The 20,977-nt window shown below is 39.7% G+C and overlaps 1 protein-coding gene across 2 annotated transcripts in view; it reads right to left on the bottom strand.

Annotated features, from left to right (window-relative positions):
• Positions 1-1,945: 1,945 nt before the first annotated feature.
• The window catches only part of waca (WW domain containing adaptor with coiled-coil a), a 37,515-nt gene continuing 18,483 nt past the window's right edge, over positions 1,946-20,977 (bottom strand). The window contains exons 5-13 of one of the 2 annotated variants that reach the window (XM_055175984.2): positions 19,159-19,274; positions 18,226-18,341; positions 12,695-12,946; positions 9,166-9,288; positions 7,036-7,184; positions 6,743-6,858; positions 5,023-5,266; positions 3,520-3,647; positions 1,946-3,424 (exon numbers count right to left, since the gene is read on the bottom strand). In XM_055175984.2, coding sequence (XP_055031959.2) covers positions 3,355-3,424; positions 3,520-3,647; positions 5,023-5,266; positions 6,743-6,858; positions 7,036-7,184; positions 9,166-9,288; positions 12,695-12,946; positions 18,226-18,341; positions 19,159-19,274 — 1,314 coding nt within the window. In that variant the 3' untranslated portion in view covers positions 1,946-3,354. Of the gene's footprint in view, positions 3,425-3,519; positions 3,648-5,022; positions 5,267-6,742; positions 6,859-7,035; positions 7,188-9,165; positions 9,289-12,694; positions 12,947-18,225; positions 18,342-19,158; positions 19,275-20,977 lie in introns of both variants that reach the window. The other variant, XM_055175983.2, reaches the window with a different exon arrangement.

Here is a 20,977-nt window from a genome sequence, read left to right as displayed (position 1 = left end):
GTACTAAAATATCCTAATTTAACTAAGTCAGTCCTAAATTAATCCATGTCTGGGAAGCCACCCCATAATGTTCTGAAGTTTATTTTAAGAAGTACTAAAGACATTGTTTTGGTATATTAAATACCACATTAGTGTGGTATTTACTAAATGTATTAAAATAGTGTATTTTAGTGCACTTTGTTAATATTGTGAATATTATACACTTGCATTTAATCTGAAGTCTGTCAGAATGCTATATAGCCTGCTCTTCACATCTCAGAAAATTAAACTGTTATTGGGAACAAAAATCCATTCTCTATTCTCTGTTGGCGTGGGATTAGTTGCAAACCATTTTGCTGCTTAAAGGTATGAGTGTCAATTCCTATTTTTCTTTTTGCCCGGTTGACACAGGCTGCAAGTGGCATTTAAAGTATTTGAAACCTTGCCTGTGATGTAAAGCAAAATCTGAATTTGCCATATAAAATTCACATAGAGTAGAAGGTGAAATATCTGGACCAGCCAAAGATCACTGGCAGAATTGCTGTGTCCTTTAGATTTGACATGACCAAAGTTTTAAAATGACAAATGTAAGGAACAAGTTTAGGGTCACATCAACAAGATAAAACTATCAACAACTAAGAAACAAATACACACTGTGTTTCTGTAGCTCAACTGGTAGCTAACAATGTGAGTATCATAGGGTTGAACCTAAGAAGTTGCTTTGAAGTATTCAAGCATTTGTGAAGGTCTGAAGTATAAATTATTTATTTATATTTAGTTATATAACTTTATTTAGTTATACAAGTTTAGTGATGTTTTCAGTTTATGGTCAGTACTGCTAATTAATACATTTTATGAAATGTATACATTTGCTTTTTTAATAGCACTATGAACATAATGGTCACATTGTTTTAGTGGATATTGCTGCTAATGTATTCTTTTTAATAATACCTTATATTCTAAATATACTAGTCAACATTTAAAGGTGCAGTGTGTAATTTTTAGAAGGATCTCTTGACAAAAATGCTAAATAATATACAAAACTATATTATCAGTGGTGTAGAAAGACCTTTCATAATGAACCGTTATGTTATTATAACCTTAGAATGAGACGTTTTTATCTACACAGAGGGTCCCCTTACATGGAAGTCGCCATTTTGTGCCACCATGTTTCTACAGAAGCCCTTAACAGACAAACTGTTTTACTAAGTTGTCTCCGACAATGACATGTTTGTCCGGTGGTGATTACCGTAGCTTCTCTATGCGTTTCAAAAGCAAGAGGTGAGCAGTGGACTGAGCCGTTGGTGTAATTCACAACATCACCACTAGATGCCGCTAAAATTTACACACTGCACCTTTAAAGTGAATCAAAACCTTTCATGAATTTGCCTTAAAATTTTTAACAATACACATTCTTATTTTAGGACAAGTTTAATGAAGTTTTTTGATCCACTTCAAATATTGACTAGTGGGTTTCTTAAGTTTTTTTTTTTTGTATACGTGTATATAAAAAAAAATATTATACACTATATATTTACTATAAAGCTGCTTTGCTAGACTAAAAATAAAAGATTTATTCAATTTACTTAAATTTTTTTCACGGTAAGTGGTCGCAATCAATTTATTTAAGCTACATGTAAACAAGTTTTTTGTGGTGTATTTCAAATTTTTTTGTTTAAATGTACCTCAAATAAATGGATGCGACCACTTACCTTAAAAAAAATGAGTAAATTAAATGAATCTTTTTTTTCAGTGTACTCTGCAAAACTGTGAACAGTGCTAGAGAAATCAGAATTTTTTTAGATTTATTGTAAATAAAATACAAATGCCCTTCTCATTTTTAGACCCCTAAACAGGCCACAATTCATATTTAGTCTAATATAAAGTATTATTGCAGACTTAAACTTGACACCAAGTTAAAGTCAAATCAAATTAGCACAGTAAAAAGTGAAAAAGCACAAGATAATTTAGTTTAGCATGTTTATTACAATACATACATTTCACATTTGACCATCTGACCCCAGGTGACCCTGCTCTGACCCTGGTGTAACAGGGCTGGTGATGTCCAGTCCTTGGCCAACCCTCAGTTTCCTGTTTTCCAGTAGCACTTTTCCCCCATTTCGTTCAATCAGGGTGCAAAGGAAAATGTGTGGTAATAACTTATGAATACAACATATCTGATAGACTAGTAATCACTGCAACTTTTAATATAAAACTTTAACTTCATTATTACTTAGCAACTGTACATAGGAATGAACTCTGGTTTTAACGCAAGTTGCCGTGAACACCTCACGTTCTTTTCCTTTTTCTTTAAGTACAGTTTTAAAACAAAACCAGGGTACGGAAAAGAAAATACAGAAAATAACCTGGAAAGATTAGGAGAAAAGAAAAAGGGATTCTGGGTGGACAACCTGCTCTAGTCAAAAGACACAGAGACGGAGGAAGGAAGGGTGGAAAAACGGCATGCGTTGCAAGACTGCAGGGCTTTTAGGGGGAGCTGCTCTCTCTCTCTCAGTGCGATCTGTGTTTCCCTCTTTTTCTTCCTCACATTCAATCCATCACATTCAAGCAGGCACTGGTGTTAACCGTGGGCACAGCTGGGCCATCAGGGGCAGGTAGGAGACCACTGAACCAAACATGATGTAAACTCCCTCAAAAGGCATGAGGTGAGGGAATGAAACCATTATAGTGCAACCAGAGAAAGTAATAGATCAATTAACCAAATAACCATGTAGCATTATTTTTCATATGTAGAGAGAAAATGAACTAGTGGATGCGTGTGCACGGTCGTGAGAGGACGAACAGCGTATGCGTCTCTTTAATTGTCCCAGTCGATTACTCCACCTTTGCCATGCAGGTCTGGTACATGCTCAAGGCTCAATGGTTCACCAATCATTTAACTGAAGCGCAATTGTTTTTCTTTTAATCATTTAAAATCTGCGGTCAGAATTCTACATATGGTGGCAATGAGGACACTTGAGATCCCAGTCTGCCTTGGTGCTGATTAATTTGGATGTCAAAAGCTTTGATAGGCATGGCTTCCCATGGCTTCCTCTACAAAATATATATACAACATGGAAATAACATCTACAAATAATCTACATTTACAGGGGCGGGGACAAGGGCGGCTCCCGTAAACCTCTCTTCACCCCGGTTCAGCTATTGCTTTCCACCCCGTTCCCCTCCCCGTACCCCACCCTCAGTCCAAGCAAGACCTCGCTGCAGCTTGTTAAATGTAAGACTGGGCCCAGAGCTGAATGCAACAGAACATCGGTTCCCCAGGGTTCCGCGCACGCGTGAAAATGGGTTTCCCCACTCGTTCACCAACCACTCCTCTTTTCCTATTTCAAAACCACATCACAAACTCAAAGTTCCTCAAACCATGAAGGAATTTTGATTCTTCAACTTTTCAAGTTCTTTAATTTGTTGTCTCAAAAATAGTATCCTACATGGAAGAGATAGAGAGAGAAAGCCAAGTTAGTGCATATGTTTAAGTTGGTATATATACACATGCAGATGATGTGTATAAGAAGCGTTTACCTCTGCTCACGCAGCGTGGCCTGGATCTCACACACTCGCACCAATGAGCGCAAGTTTTTCAGCTCCGTGCAGTTCTCTGACATATAGATGCTTCCCATGGTGTGGGCCTCCTCACGTAACCGTGAAGCCTGGACAAGAGCCATACATGAAATGTTACCAACAGAACAATATTTATATTTTGGTAGCTAACAGTTGGTTCCTTGCCTTTGACCATGCTTTGTGCAAAAATATATACAGTGAGGAAAATAAGTATTTGAACACCCTGCTATTTTGCAAGTTCTCTCACTTAGAAATCATGTGCATCTAAAAAAAAATTCCAGAAATCACAATGTATGATTTTTTAAACTATTTATTTGTATGATACAGCTGCAAATAAGTATCTGAATACCTGTCTATCAGCTAGAATTCTGACCCTCAAAGACCTGTCTGCCTTTAAAATGTCCACCTCCACTCCATTTATTATCCTAAATTAGATGCACCTGCATAAAGAGACCCCATACACCCCATACAATCCGTAAGAATCCAACTACTAACATGGCCAAGAACAAAGAGCGGTCCAAAGACACTAGAGACAAAATTGTAAACCTCCACAAGGCTAGAAAGGGCTACGGGGAAATTGCCAAGCAGCTTGGTGAAAAAAGGTCCACTGTTGGAGCAACATTAGAAAATGGAAGAGGCTAAATATGACTGTCAATCTCCTTCGGACTGGGGCTCCATGCAAGATCTCACCTCATGGGGTCTCAATAATCCTAAGAAAGGTGAGAAATCAGCCCAGAACTACACAGGAGGAGCTGGTCAATGACCCGAAAAGAGCTGGGACCACCGTTTCCAAGGTCACTGTTGGTAATACACCAAGACGTCATGGTTTGAAATCATGCATGGCACGGAAGGTTCCCCTGCTTAAACCAGCACATGTCCAGACCCGTCTTAAGTTTGCCAACGACCATTTGGATGATCCAGAGGAGTCATGGGAGAATGTCATGTAGAACTTTTTGCTCATAATTCCACTAAACGTGTTTGGAGGAAGAAGAATGATGAGTACCATCCCAAGGACACCATCCCTCAACACTGTCTCTCACAGTGGACATGCACCTACGATGACAATTTCAGATCCCTCCATGATTTTTAAGTGGGAGAACTTGTAAAATAGCAGGGTGTTCAAATACTTATTTTCCTCACTGTCGCTTTGGATAAAAGTATCTGCCAAATTCATAAATGTAATATAAATGTGCTGTTTTCCATTGAGTTCGAAGGGTTAAAAAACATTTTACTTGTTCTCATTGGTTGAAACCTATCCAGTACTTTGAACATTTTTTGTATTTTTCTATACAATAAAAATCTAGCTATACGTTTTATCAGTATGTGTGTTGACTGGAATCGAACCCGTGACCTTTTGCGCTGCTAGAGCAATGCTCTACCAAAAAACCTACAAGAACAGTGTCATTAACAAATCTGCGCATAATAAATTAAGCAATTAATAAATAAAAAGAAACAACAGCATACCTGTTTCTCCACATGCTCGGCCTGCCAGCCCTGCACATGTTTGATGAGGTTCTCATTGAAGTGTGCGGCCAGTGTGGGTGTGAAGGAACACGTCACTCTGCCTGAAGCAGATCCGGCGGTTACCGAGCCTGGGGGCATCGCTCCGCCGACTACACCCGGCCCCTGACCACCACCACCTCCACCACTATTACTGTTGCTGTTACTACCCATGTGGTTGGGCCCCGGAGACGGACTCCTCTGACTGCTAAAAGCAGGATAAAGAGTAAACGAGTCAATGCCTTGAGATCTGACTGGTAAAATGCAACTACTGTACACACCTCATACTTAACCAGCTAGTTTTTAAAGAGAGCCTGTTTACAAAATCATGTACATTTTAATGTTTAAACTAACCATATTTTAATACAGCCATGCAAGGAACAAGTAAATAATGTAAAAAAAATTAAATACATGGTTCCCACACCTTAGTTAGCTTCAAATACAAGGACCTTTCAAGGACTTTCCAGGTCCAATACCCTCACATTCAAGGACTAAATGTGGAGACACATTTCAAGCAAGAGCAAGGTTACATCGTGTTACCTTTTAAGATACATTGTTACTTTTCCTTTTCGAGGAAACTTGCACTGCGCTGACACTTTGGGGACGCCTCCAAGTACGTCTGAATGTGTATATCAAATTCAACCAATAGTGACGCTTAACGACAAAGACAGTGTGACACGGGAGCCAGGAAGTAGAAACATTGCCAAAGGCGCATTACAGGGATGCAGGAAGAATAGCGAGGGAGACGCAGCGCCTCGTTCCCTTCTCAGGGAACAACAGTTACATACATAACACGAGACGTTTTCATGTGTCATACACAACTATGCAAAAAAGCATTTTGGTATGAATCAATATATTCACATACAGAACATATAAGCATTTAAAGCGAACAGTTTAGCATGTGTGATTAAAAAGTCTAGAATTTTTATGATATTTTCCTACACTACACAGGGCACATGGATTTTTTTCCAAAAAACTTATTTCATAAAATATATTCAAGCACTTTCAATACTTTCCCCCAAATTCACAAACTTTCAAGGATTTCAAGGACCTGTGGGAACCCTGTATGTAAAGCTATGTAAAGCATTTTTACAAAAAATAAATATCTATGTATATTAATGAAAATTAGGAAAAACTATTATTTATTTCCAAATTATTAAAAAAAACTAATCAAAACAACAACAGAATTCCAATCAAAAATCTGTACTTCCTTTATACAAGCAGCCAGAAGATGGCAGCAAAACACTACAATAAAAACCACAGTAGGCAATACATGTCTGCTGAGCAGTGTGATGTACAGTAAGCAGGCAAACACTTAAAACTTTTTATACATCAAGGGTTCTGAAGTGGTGCCATCAACAGCAAACTTAAAGTGATAGTTCAACCAAAAATGAAAATTCTGTCATCATTTTCTCCCTCTTATGTTATATAAATTTCTTTGTTTTGATGGAATATATTTTAAGGAATGTTTGTAACCAAACCATTCATAAGCCCCATTCACTTTTCATGGAAATTAATGGGCTTATAATCGGATTGGTTACAAATATTCCTCAAATCACCTTTCTTTATGTTCATCAGAATAAAGAAATCTATACAGGTTTGTCACAACATGAGAGGGAGAAAAACAGGATTTTAATTTTTGGGTGAACTATCACTTTAAAAGAACAATGACCTGCTTGCTTACCTCTGTCTCTGCAGCGTCCGCGGAGAGTTGCCATTGTCGTGATGTTTATCTGAAGACAGGGACTGCTGAGACGAGGGTGGGGGGAGAGAACCGGCCTTGATCGACATAGCGTTCATCTAAGAAAAATAGGGAGAATATGTAACATGAGAATGGGTCCCTTATAAACCATAAGACCACCCACACCTTTTCAATGTGTTTCGCTTTCATTTCTTCTGTACATGTACACAATAAGGCCACCTGACTCACTCTTCTCGATAAAGGCTCAATTCGAGCACGGCGTATGACCAGCATACCTTGGTCTGTGAGGAGACTGGCGTGGTGCTGAGGGGTGGTTTGAGGGAGGCTGTGTTGGTTTGTGGTGTGCTGATTCTGGGAGACACGTACGACCGGGGAGATGAAGCATCTGACGTCAGTGACATCGGAGACTGGCTGGACTGTTGGGCTGCTTCACAGGACACAACAGAGAAGATGCGCAGATAAGGACAAAAGAGCAGCGATCACAGTATAGCAGGTGTTTACCTGGCTGTGAACAGATACAGTCTGACTCAGATTATTGGTTTTAGTGCAAGACTTCTTGGAAGATCTATCTATCTAACTTTCCTTACTTAAGCCCTTACAATGAGTTGCAAAAAAAAGCTAAATCTATATGTAATTAATTGCAGTGTTAAAATGAATTTTAGCCAAGAGAAATTGCAAATAAAGACAGATGCATTAGTTGTTAATACAAAAGCATATTATGTAAAACAGTGGTCTCAAACTCCCGGCCCGTGGGCGCAGAGAAAGAGAGGGCGGGCTGCAAATTAGCCTGCGGACCGAGAGTTTATAGTGTTTTTATGTTAAAATAGCTCTGTGGCCCTCTGACAAGATGTCCATCTCAGAAATGACCCCATGCCAGTTTCAGTTTATGACTCCTGGTGTAAAACAACCTGTTAGGGCTGGGCCGGTTTGTTTTTTTTTTTTACCGCGGTCGGTAATCAACAAATTCCCGCGGTTTTGCGGTTTATTGGCAAGACAACGAGTTAAATAACATGCATGATTTATTTATCTTCAATACAAAACACGTGCACATTTCTTAAGGAACATGTAAAGTGAATATTATTTCCTTCCACATTTCTTTAATTTCAACATTCAACAACTTGAACAATTAATATTATCAGTTTAAAAATGTTAACGCATTGTGCGTGTCCACACATGCCGACAGACATTTCACCACTTTTCTATCCTTAATTTGTGAATAGCCTGTAAATGAAGCAAATTACTGCTGCTTGACGGTCTGGTAAAATAACCAATTGTATGAGAAATCACTTGTACTGCATATGTGTCCGTGCTTGAGAATAGCTGGGAAGCTGCATGGAGACGCGTGTGTGTGTGCAAGATGACACGGTACGTCTGTCTCGCTCGCACCCGGGCAGTCCGTGTCTGTCTCGCGCGCACCCGGGCAGTCCACGTCTGTCTCACGCGCACCCGGGCAGTCCGCGTCTGTCTCGCGCGCACCCGGGCAGTCCGCGTCTGTCTCGCGCGCACCCGGGCAGTCCGCCTCTGTCTCGCGTGCTCGGACAGACCGCTTCTTTCCTCGACCCTTACCATAAACATCTGTCTTTTTCCACAAACAGAGAAAGAAGACGCAAAAGCAAAACTTTTTGAAATGTGTCCTGCTTTAGAAATGGCCACTGTTGTAGGCTAGATGAAAAAGAGACAATCTAACCTCTTTGGATATTAATCCTCAGACTGATCGCGTGCTCTTTATGTTGCGTGAAAATTTGATAATGTATGAAACCTGATTCTGTTGTTGATCTGTTGCGGCTGTTTGCACGTTCAAATTAGATAAAATGTTTGTATTTCTTTAAACGAGTGACAGACAACGTCACCTGTATTTCTACTCAATGACAATTTAATATTAAAATCATATCATTTAATATTCAGTTAACAAGTTGCGGTTGTTAACAAGCTGCGTGTTTAACATCCCCACATATACACACAAGTGCAGGCCAATGTTTCAAGATTTTTTTTTTTGCGGTTATGACGGTGAGGAGCTTAGAGCCGCGGCATGGGTCACGTGACCGCGGTATGGCGGTAATCCGGTTACCGCCCCAGGCCTACAACCTGTAAGTACTGATATGAAGCCTACACTTCTAACCCATTCTTCTCACACCTCAGTGTGTTTGACCGTTGATAATCTAGCAACACCATCTGCTTAAGAAAGACGACTTAGAACCCCACAGCTAACTTATCTCCAATCAGCAACAAACTGAAACCATGACCTCAAAGGTGTTTAAATTTAGGTCACAAAACCACCGTTTGTAAAGAGTAGCAGTCATTTTCTGGCACTGTAGAACATACTGAGCAGAAGCGACACGTATCGTAGGTTTTGATGTGAAAGGCATGAACAGAGGGACAGCAAAGTGTGTGTGTGTGTTGTATACCTTGGCTGGACAGCTGAGCAGCCTGGGATAGCAGAGTTGTGATGTTGAAGGCAGACGGACCAGCAGTCAGGATCTTATGGAGCATGGACTGCAGCGAAGCTTGAGTTACTGCAGCCGTGAGAACTTCAGAGACACAAAACAGAAAATGAAGCAAAAAAAAGCAAGGAGAACATAGAAAAAAACAGCAAGCATTCGTTAACCTAAAATATCTCTAACAGTATTAAAGAGTGATAAAATATGCCCGTGTTAAATCCACAAAATATATGAAAATGCCTTTTTAGTCACCAAAGCTTCCATTGAAGTTAAAAACAAGGTTGTAAAAAATGACAATGACCTAAACAGGAATCGCCATAGGCCAAAGTGAAAGTTGGGCACACAGGGTTCAAAAGTAAACTCCAATGTTTTCTAAAATTTGAATAACAAACATGCAGACTATGTTTGAGCCAACAAGAGTCTATGCAAACATAAAAAAATATCATTTGTGAATCCCTGAGGCAGATGCTTTTAACTGCACACAATGGGTCAAATGCAAACCTTAAGCCCTTTTAGACACAGATTATGGAAAATTACGCAGAAAATGTGTCTGGGATCATTTTACGTAGTCTGTGCATGTGTTCACACTAGAGGTCTTCTCGGGTCCAAAGAAACGTACCCGACCCGAAATGACCCGAATCACTTTATACCTGAACCCGACGTGCATAAATTAGACAAACGAGACAAACCCGAGAAAATTAGACCCGACTCCGACCCCACTTTTTTTTAACCCGACTGGACCCGAATGTAAACGGCACTGATGTGTGTGCATTCTGCAGACCGACACAGAGCTGTCAGACAGAAAGAAACTCCGGTGGCCTCGCAACCAATTTGGCGAGCTGCTCCATTTGTTTTGCTTTGTTATCTGACGATGAAACCAAGGTAACCGCTAAAATGTACATGTAAAATTAACTAACATGTCTGTCTCATCGAAAATTAACCTATCGCCAGCCACACAATGTCGCAAGCGCTCTTGGCAAACAGATGAGAGGTTTGAAAAGGACATTGACTCACTAAGACATTGACTTTCGGAACTAAGTGGACCCGTGAAGACCTCTAGTTCAGGGGTTTTCAAACCTGTCCTGGAGGACCACTAGTACTGCACAATTTGCATGTCTCCCTCATTAGACACACCTGGTTTAAATCTTCAGCTCATTAGTAGAGACTGCAAGACCTGAACTGGGTGTCTAAGGTAACTGAATGAGGTGTGTCACAAAAGGGAAACATGCAAAATGTGCAGTACTAGTGGTCCTCCAGGACAGGTTTGAAAACCCCTGCTCTAGTTCACACACATCCTGTAAAGATCCTGAAAAGACATTGTATTGGTGTTTGCAATCATGCAATTGGTGGATTTTATCTGCAGCTTCTTAAATTTGCTTATTCCCCACAATTTCCTTCGAGAAGAAACCACACACATGCATTTTTGTTTATGGTAAGATTATAAACAAGCATATGATGCAGTCCTTATATGCTCCTGTTGATCTCAGTTTCAGCGTGGTGCTCCCTGATCTTTGCTTTAGTACAGTTTACAGACAATTTTTGATGTCAATGTTGATCTGCATTTAAAACTCCTGCATCAAAGAGCTAAAGGATAACTTCTTGTTGCAATAACACAAGCGCCATCACTAGGACACGTTTGCAGTGGAATAGGTCGATTCTTACGATGCATTGCGATGCGGACGTGGATGATTATGAATTGATTCACAAATGTCAAAAATAAATTGTTTTAAAAATAAAACCAAAAGGCGGAAGTCAACTGCGGGGACGGTGCAGCGCACGGATAGTTCTGAGCGCGCACTCCACACATGAGAATGAGAAATGCTTTATTGGTCACTTAGTTGCACTAAAATACAGTATATAACAGTTCAGAGACTAGTACTTTACACATTTTTTGTGTTATGCTTTTTAACACATGATGTGTCATTTTAACACGTTACATTTTGTGTTCAAATAAAAAAAATAATGCAATCGATACTTCAGTTTCATGGTGACTTTAATGACCTCAAAAAAGTTAATTCAAGGCAGGTTTTAGCACACCTGGAGTCTGGTTAAGTTTGGAGGTATGAACTACAGCTCCTTTAAAAAGTTACATTTTTGAGCCATTTTGCCTTTATTGACAGTAGACAGTAGTAAATTAAATGCGACAGGATAGTACAGGGTGGAGAGAGGGGTAGGAGATCGGCAAAGGACCTCGAGCCAGGATTCGAACTCGGGTCGCCGGAAGTGCGTTGGCACCATATGTCGGAGCACTGGCCACTACACCATCGGCTCCGACAGAAATACAGCTACTTTTACTGATAAAAACCCCTCTAACTTTTAAAGTTTGCTCTGCACAAAAACAACACGCTTATGTGAGCCATGCCTCGCCAAAATGCGCTTTCAGAGGAGCTACGATCAAGAATTGTTGCTTTACATAAAGCTGGATAGGGTTACACAGTTATTTCAAAGCCTTTAGAAATTCACCAGTCTACAATTAGGCGATCTAATTGGAGACGCTTTGGAACTGTTGCTACTCTACTAAAAAGTGGGCATCTAGTGAAAATGACACCAAGAGCACAACAAAGACTCACCAATGAGGTAAAGAAACAACCCCGAATGAAGGCATCATTGGAACTTGCTTACATCTCTGTTCGCAAATCTACAATATGTAAAACACTGAACAAGCAGGGTATCCACGGCAGGACACCACGAAGGAAGCCACTGCTTACTAAAAAGTACATTGCTGTAGGCCTGAAGTTTGCAAAACAGCACACTCTGACACTCCACAGCGTAATTGGCAAAATGTTTTGTAGACTGATGAAACGAAGATTGAACTATTTGGAGAAAAATCAGCGCTACATCTGGCATAGAAAGGGCACGGCATATCATCATGAAAACATCATCCTAACTGTAAAGTATGGTGGAGGAAACACCTGCACCAGGGCCTTGCCAGCTTGCAATCATTGAGAGGAAGATGAATTTCCAAGTATATTAGACAATTCTTCAGGATAATGTGAGAATGTTTGTACTTCAGCTGAAACTGTGTAGAAGGTGGGTGATGCAACAGGAAAACAATGCAAAACACCGGAGCAAGTCCACAACAGAATGGCTTCAGAAAAACAAAATCTGCCTTTCGGAGTGGCCAAGTCAGAGCCCAGACCTCAACCCAATAGAGGTGCTATGGATTGACCTGAAGAGGGCCATACACAAATAAATGACACAGCTAAAGCAGTTCTGCCAGGAAGAATGGGCTAAAATTCCTACTTAATGATATGCAGGTCTGATACACAGCTACAGGAAGTACCTGTTTGAGGTTATTGCTGCGGTGTGGAGGGGGGTTGATAAAGGATAAAAACCTCTGCTACCTGATTATATCCATAACATGCAAGAAAATACACCCTCAAATCTCTTCCTTTCAAAGAAACGATCATGGTCTAACTCGCTTTTACAGCCTTTAAAAAGCATTGTGCTGTTTGTGATCCTTTCCCATCATTAAGAGATTCTTGTAGTAACTCACCTTCATTGATCTTGGCCATATCTACACTGGCGTTGTTTAGCTGCAGGGCTGTTTGCAGAGCTGGGAGGAGCTGGCGTAAAAGGGAGGGGTCTTGGAGAAAACTGGGCGGGGCTGGTGACTGCATCACTGGAGAAACAGGAACCGTAGAGCCAGAAGCTGTACTGGCTGAATTAGCCACACTTAATCCAGATACAGCAGCAGAGGAAGAGGAGGGTGTGAGGGATGAAGGCTTATCTGTGGCAACTGAAGACTCTGTTTAAAACAATCGAGAGAAGAAAAATATTTAGGTTTACACTTTTGGTTAATTTATTAAGTTCAAGAAAATGATTTTCGGAGTTCATTTAACTGCGATTTTGTTTTTAAAAAGGACAACTCTGTTTATTGTCTATTTTGTAACGCACACCAATGCCATGATAAAAGCTTTAGCATTTATCATGAGAATCTGACACTGGCACATGCCTACTGACAGTCCAATAAAAACTGGCAAGGATAGTATTTTCATTTGAGATCCCTTCAGAATAAACAGAGCTGCGATAACACATTCAGTAAAACACACGCATAAGCCTATAAACAGAGCAGCTAAACTGGATGCATTTTTATTGTTTAATAAATGCTGCACACATCAGCATCTAAAAATAAGCACGAATCCCAATAAGCACAAATCCCAAGACTGGTAACACGGCGCAACCCTACTGACGATTTCTTAACAGGTGCCCTCAGAACAAGTTCTCAGGACTGCCAGAAAAACAAGTAAAAGACTACACGCACTTCAGAAATACAGGCCGCATTTGTAGTTAGAGATCTACATTTAAAAATCTGTAAACGTCTTACTCGAGTAAAAATAACTGACAAATATGTCAGTTATTTATATAAGGGGGAGTCTTACAAAGATAAGGGACAATGTTGTTTGATAATTGTACTATGATTTCTGTCAGAGCTCAACAATAAGGATTGCCTGACGGGGCCAGCGTGAACAATGCTAAGGCCAGTGCGACACTGCCATGAAAGTTTATCATTTGCATGTGTTTTAAGGCCTTGCCAATTTAACTGCAATTTAAAAACTTTCCTTACTCAAATAATCATGTGAAGCATGCATAAAACCACGTTGAGACTAATTCTGCATCATAAAAACCGAGCATGTGCAAAGAAACACAAACAGCAAAGCCACTATTTATTTTAATGGAGCTTTATGTGGTTAATAATCACATCATTATTGCTGTACTTTAACCAAACATTAAAAACTAAACTCAAGTGTTTCCCACAAAAGACTGGCAATACCCCTCAGCCCAAAACGGTACCTACTACATATGACACACAATAAAACAATGACATTGAATACAATTTTTGATTTATTGAATATTTATATTGATTTCATCAGATATAGTTCACTGATCCTACCAAAACAGTTATTACAAGCAGTAAATGTAAGTTTGTAACCATAATAACACAAATGGCATCTTAACTATCACTGTGGTTAAATGCATACGCTGGGACACACATAGTCTACATTGAGTATGTTTACATGCACAGAATAAGCGGATAACAATCAAAATTCTGCTTATAAAAACTGTTATCATGCATTTACATGCAAAACAATAAAACCGCTAGGCAGACAACTGCGTTTACATGGGACTTGGAGATTTGTCAGGTTTCTTGCAGATAGTGACATCATCACCTATAGTACATAATAGTCGATCAAAAAGCAGACGGCATATTTGTCTTAAGCTATATTGCTTTATCTCTTTTCGTGTCTCCAGAACCTGTAAATATAACATCAGTTTTTATTTTCACAGTTTCTCTGCAAACTGCTTTAGTAGAGACTTTTATGCGTTACTTTGCGCTTACTTCCGTGTCTGACGTTTATCTTTCACACGCGGAGACATGCGCACATGGACAAAACCATGAGAAAGCCAGTTAAGGTGTTTACATGCCATGCAAAATCGGGGTAATGAGCAAAAAACTACCTGTTCCGATCGCTTTTTGCTTACGCACTTATGGGCTTTCCCCGATTAAAGAAAATCGTTTTACGCGTTTACATTACCCCATGTGTTATCAGTTTATTAAGCATAATTGGCATAAGACTGTGCATGTAAAGGCACTCACTGAATTGCTGCACCTGGTCATAGTTTCAGATGGTGCAACATGCATAAATATTTTTCACAAAGTTTGATTTGATTATGATTTAGAGCAGTGGTCTCAAACTCCCGGCCCGCGGGCCATTTGCGGCCCGCCCTCCCCCTCTCTGCGGCCCGCGTCACCTTTCAACAATATAACGTAATCTGGCCCGCAGAAAGATTTTTATTTAAATTCGTTTTTTTTATTTAAACGTTTAAGGGTTCGGTCACATGTCGCGTCTAACAACGCGATTTAAAACGAGTCGAGGCGTTTCTTAAAGTATGTTTACTTTTCAAAGTGCTTACTTGTGAGCGGAGGTTGCGCAGCGTGGGATCACGTCACCCGTTGCTACGCAGTAACGGAATGCGTGATCGGATTTTAATTCCTCTCGCGTCAATCATATCATTGTCACAATGCGATCAGTTCATCTGGTCGCGACTTTGTAGTGTTTGTCCAGAGAAGATTTGCTACTTCCGGGTGGATACTCTGTTACTCAGAGAAGAGCTGCTGTGGGGTTATTACTGTAGTTCACATCAAGTCACAGCTTCTAATGGAGACACCGCAGTGGAAGATGTACTGCAACAGTTTAATATTAAACTACGGATGAGAAAATGACCCATCAAAGTGCCCAGGTTAGGAAAAGAGGAAAGATGAGGAGAAATTACAGAGGATACAGTATGTACACTTCTATATATAATGAAATATATGAAGTATAATACATACATTATTATCTTGCTTGCTTATACATAGAGCAGTATTATTTATTTTTACTGTCCAACTAGCTTATGTAACATTGACTACCCATCCAAATGTTTTTAGGATCACTTTCACTTATTAATATTTTTCTAAATATAATACCAAATTCATTAAAACGGTGGAATAACAAAAAGGAACATAATGAAGTCAATACTATGACTGAAAACAGTCAAAAATAAATAAAAAACAGAAACACGTACTGTTGGTACATTTTTTTTATAATAGTTTATAAATGTATAGGAATTAAATTTGTTAGTTTTAATAGGCCTTAGTTAATAATTCAAAGCCTAATAAGGTTAAAAAAATATTTACTTACTTTTATAAAATAATGTATATTAAAAAATAAAAAACACTGTTTATATATTTTCAAGTATTATTATACATTAAAAAATATTTTAAAGAAATATTGTACTTTTTTGAACGTTAAAATAGCTCTGCGGCCCTCTGATGAAATGTCAGTCTCAGAAATGGCCCCAAGCCAGTTTGAGTTTGAGACCCCTGATTTAGAGGGTCACAATTATAATGAATCTTATTTAATTCTTCAGTCCTTTAATTCTTAATACTACAACATTAATCCAATCATATGAAGTCTCTTGGTTTTTTATTTACCAGCTATTTTCTAACAGAACAACATCGCATATTACTAAATCTTCCAGGTTACTCAAAAGGAAAAGTGCACACTAAACACATGAAATTAGGGGTAATTCTCCCATAGATGACTCTTATAATAACATGTAAAAAAAACAATGACAACAAATTTATGCATACTTTTACTGCTGCATCTCATTGTCATCTTTGTTAAAGTTGTTTGTATCTTGAGCATGCTTCACGTCAAAACATCTCTCCAGCGGCGCGTCACTGGTTTTTAAATTTGAGCAATTGTTTTGTTGCAGTAAAATTAGTATTTACAGATTTTCGCAGCGGTGGAAGCTTAGTAATATGCGAGACTACGTGAGCTAATTGGAAGAACGTTTTCAGGCAAAACAAGACATCCGAACACTAAAACAGTAACATACTACGTGTGATATTTAATGACTCTGCCACAGACCGTCCGTAGATCGTTGTTGCAAAATCAAACAGAGGCGCAGATTACTCACTAGTTAATGGCAGGTGGTATTATTATTATAATTATTATATCAAGTCAAAAAAAAAAAGTATAAGTATAGCGGAAGATTTTCTTTTTCGGGGTGGATCATCAAGACTGTGGGTCATCCTAGTTGTCAATCATTCTGGTCATACGTTTACGTAAGGCCGTCGTACGTGCTCAGCCCTAGGTTCGCTTTCTGCACATGCGCACTTTCAGGTGTATATGTGTGGTGGGCTACGGTTTCAGCCATTCATTGAAGCTCGCGTTCTCACCGTGTTTTTTCAGAATGTCTGAGGGTCGCAGAAAGTGTCTACGAATTGTATGACAAGAAGAGAAAGGCTTCTGAAGAAAGAAAAAGGACCAGAGTGTCGTTGAGAAGATATTTAACACGCTGGCGTGCGCTAAAAGCACAGGTTGGGCTCCACACTGATGCCTCAGTCGCGAAGTTTCTTCTCGACAGGTAAAGTTTGGCATGCTATTTGGAGAAATCCATTCAAAATCACTGCTAGTAAAAGTTGATTTAAGCTATGATTAGCGATGCTAGCCCTGGCACAAGACACAAACCACGCAGACACGGTAAACATCTCAATGTATGAGCCATGCCGACAGCCACTTCTAAACAGAGCGAACTTGGCTCGTGCATGCTCTCTCTCGTGCACACATTAATAGGCGTTCCCTCTCTCTGGAGCAAGTAGAGTGTTGCGCATGTGCATTTTTTTTTTTTTAAAGTGGAGGGGCGGTTCTTTTCAAAAATTTGGGAAAATCTTCCGCTATACCTTTAAGAATAAGAACTCCCAAAATATGTGGCTATAACTATAAGTGTATAGTGTAACTATAAATTCGGCCGATAATACACACAAGTTTGTCTGTGGGTAGCACTAAAACACAGAAGTGTTTGCCTTAAGCAGCATGACATGTTGATGGTCTTCAAAGACCTGCTGCTGCCACCTGCCAGCATGGACAACGTAGGCGGTAATGATAAGAAGTAACCAACAAAACAACACACTGCAAAAACTAAGAACGATTGCATTCTATAAATACAAAACCAATCTGTGATCGCTTGTGGAAACATGGCTCCTACTGTGCACCGCTAATAATGAGTATGTCAGTAATAACCCTCCAAAAGCAAAACACATGAAAACAAACAACCAAACATCAGACCACCATCTTTCTCTCTGAGGAAGGGTTAGGATCTGTACATCCTTGCTTTAAAATATCTTGCTAAAAAAGCCACATACATCTAAAAAAACTGTCATTTATACTGATTCACCTCCACTGATTCACAGTAACATATCTGCACCGGGTATTAATGCTTCTACCAAACAGCAGATACAAATGACTGGCTGTTATAATTTGGCTCCCACCGCAACTGAGTCATGCACTTATAAGTGCTACAGTTTTAAAGCTCCCTGTGTTGGGCAGCCCTAACAGATGAGTTGACCTAAAGCTCAAAGGAGCTAGTACCTAAAACGGTCAATGTTACAGCCATCAGCACTACACAGGCTGAACGTAAACAACCTTTACAGTCAGGTTACACAGCTAAATTATACGGTTTTAAGACAGTGATACTTACTAGTGCTGGAGAAGCTGACAGGAGCAGCCTGCATGGCTTCACGCCTGTAGTCCCTGTCCTTAGGGAAACTATTGACCACTGTAGCCGTCTTGGTCGCCTCTTTCTGCCTCTGCTCTCTAGAGAAAAACAAAATGACGGTGTTTACAAATCACAGAGGCATCCAATGATAACCAGATCATTTTCACAATGCAAGACCATAAGAGATAAGGTAAGTGCTGGTAAGAGTAACCAGCCATGAAGGTAAAGCCCTAGCTGTTACGTCTCAATAAGTGTAAATTCTAGAGGTGTAACAATTCATTGACTTTATTTATAACGATCCAATGCATCGATGCCACGCGATTTGAGGTACCTTTATTTTGACACTCTCCACGTCATCATTCCTTGACATAACGTCCATCTACGCATTTCTGCACAAATTTTATTTTCATCTGCTCAAATAGGTTTTTTTTGGTAAAGTGTGGCATCGATGCATCGGATCGTTACAAATAACATCAATGTATCTATCCATATCAGTGTATTGCTACACCCCTATAAAACACCTAATGCACCCTTATACTGATACACTGATGTGTTGCTGAACCGAGGAGTTTCTGAACAACATTTTTCACAGCATTCCTTGTAATGTTTCTTAACAACTACAGAAACATTTTACATCAGTGGTTCCAAACCCTGTTCCTGAAGGACCCCATTTACACATTTTGGGTGCCTCTCCAAACACACCCTAATTCTTCAGTGATGTACAAGAGTCTGAAATGGAGCACTGAAGGCATATACATATTAGTGTTGGAGGTCCTTCAAGAACAATGTTGGGGGAAAAACCCTAGATCGTTCACAATCCGGTCTCCCGATTGATCACCTGACTTCCACCAACAGCTTAAACGTCTTTATTAGCATGTAGTTTAGTACAACAAGTGAAGCATGTGTGTTCAATACCTTTCCAGCCACTCTTTGGGTTTCTCCCACTGAGACACCTCCGTCCTGCAATTGTAGTAGTACTTCTTCCCTGAAGAACTGATGTGTTCGGACCAATCATCTGGCGGCTCGTACGGCTAAACAGATGGAAAACAACAGGTGTGAGCACTGGGAATCATGAGAGAATTTAAAGAGATGGCAACAATCAAATGGGTAAAGAGTTACAAAAGAAAATGTTAAGGGGAAAGAGGACAATTCAGTTGTTTTTAACCCTGGCATAAAGTGACTTCAGTTTAATGGAGCAACAATGCGAGTAAGTGTAAAATAAATAATACATGTGACGAGTAACAGGTAAAGGAAGCGAGAGAGAGAGAGAGAGAGAGAGATGAATCCTGATGCAAGCATGTGTAACTTCTGATGAGGCAGATTTCTGCACATCACCCCTGCGTGATGTCTCTGTAATGCACCTGAATCCACCTTCCACCTACAAGCATTCTGACTTTCAAAGCCTAGCACCATTTTTCAAACAGTTAACAATAGTGCTGAACGATGTGAGGAAAAGTTGCGATGTGCGATGACATTGTTTAATGTTGCGATGACGATGTGAGTTGCCATAAATATTTTTTTCATGTTTTAGGGGCCATTCACATGTCGCGCCTAAAAACACGTGGAAAACACTAGACACGTAGGTTATTGTACATGACCTGCACGCTGCGCTTGTGTCATTCTAAAAAGTTACAATGTTTTTGAAATACCTGGAAAAACCAGCGTGTCGCGACCGCGGTGCTTCCAGAGCACACATACATTTGAAATAATGAACTTGAGCGCGCAATAGACGCAATATGAGAATCACCGCTTCCACAGTACCTGTGTTTGCGGCGTCATCTGTCCATAATCCAAAATAGTTCCATGATATAGCTGAAGTGCTGTTCATTTTCACCACAAGGTCTTCGTCTGACAACACATTTTCCTCACTCTTCTCTCCTTCCTCTGCCATCGTTTTTGCTAACAGGCACAGCGTCGCAAACTGACACCTCACAAATCAATCTGAGCGTAGCTGACTTGGGGGTTCCCCTGATTGGCCTAATATCATGAACGTGCAAACCATCGCTGCGTCCGAAACCACCTACTTCCATACTATATAGTAGGCAAAGTAGTGCTTTTTGCATACTATATAGTATGTTAGTTGGCGATTTCGGACGCAGCACATGTCTTCAGGACTAAACGTGATAGGTCAAACTTTATTACATGCGCTTACTGTTTTCCCTTTATTCATCGCGTCAAGGCAGTCTGTTGCGATGTGTTCATCGCGTGAGTTCATATCGCGATGACGATGAAAATTCGATGTATCGTTCAGCCCTAGTTAACAATCATTAAGTTTGTAATTTACTAGTCAACTAGCATAAAAAAGGAATTGCAAAAATAACGAACAAATCTCTGAACATTCCCCCAATGAGCCTATGGCCGAACAAGCAGGCAGTCCTGCCACAAACTCACACAGAGAAATATTTTCTCGTACTATTGTGAATATTTTCTGGTTTTTGCATATTGCACAGAAGGAAAAAATACACATTTCACCTTAAGACACCTTAAAAGTCTTTGCATACATGATTAGAGCAGTGTAATGTAATCATTACGGCAATTAGGTATGATGACAGAATTTTAAAACCCCCAAAGCTCAATTTATCACTTGACTAGACAGAGCAGACATACTCATTTACATATATACCTGGATTGTAAAAATCCGTTGAGGATTGAGAAAGTTATGATATTTTTAATATTAGAAATCAGAGAAAAAGTTATATATGGATGTCAATGGAAGGTGTGTGACCGAAAATGC

The sequence above is a fragment of the Misgurnus anguillicaudatus genome, chromosome 4 (assembly GCF_027580225.2).
Source record: "Misgurnus anguillicaudatus chromosome 4, ASM2758022v2, whole genome shotgun sequence".
NCBI lineage: Eukaryota > Metazoa > Chordata > Actinopteri > Cypriniformes > Cobitidae > Misgurnus > Misgurnus anguillicaudatus.
The sequence above is the reverse complement of the archived record's forward strand: the minus strand, read 5'-3'. Positions and strand labels throughout refer to the sequence as shown.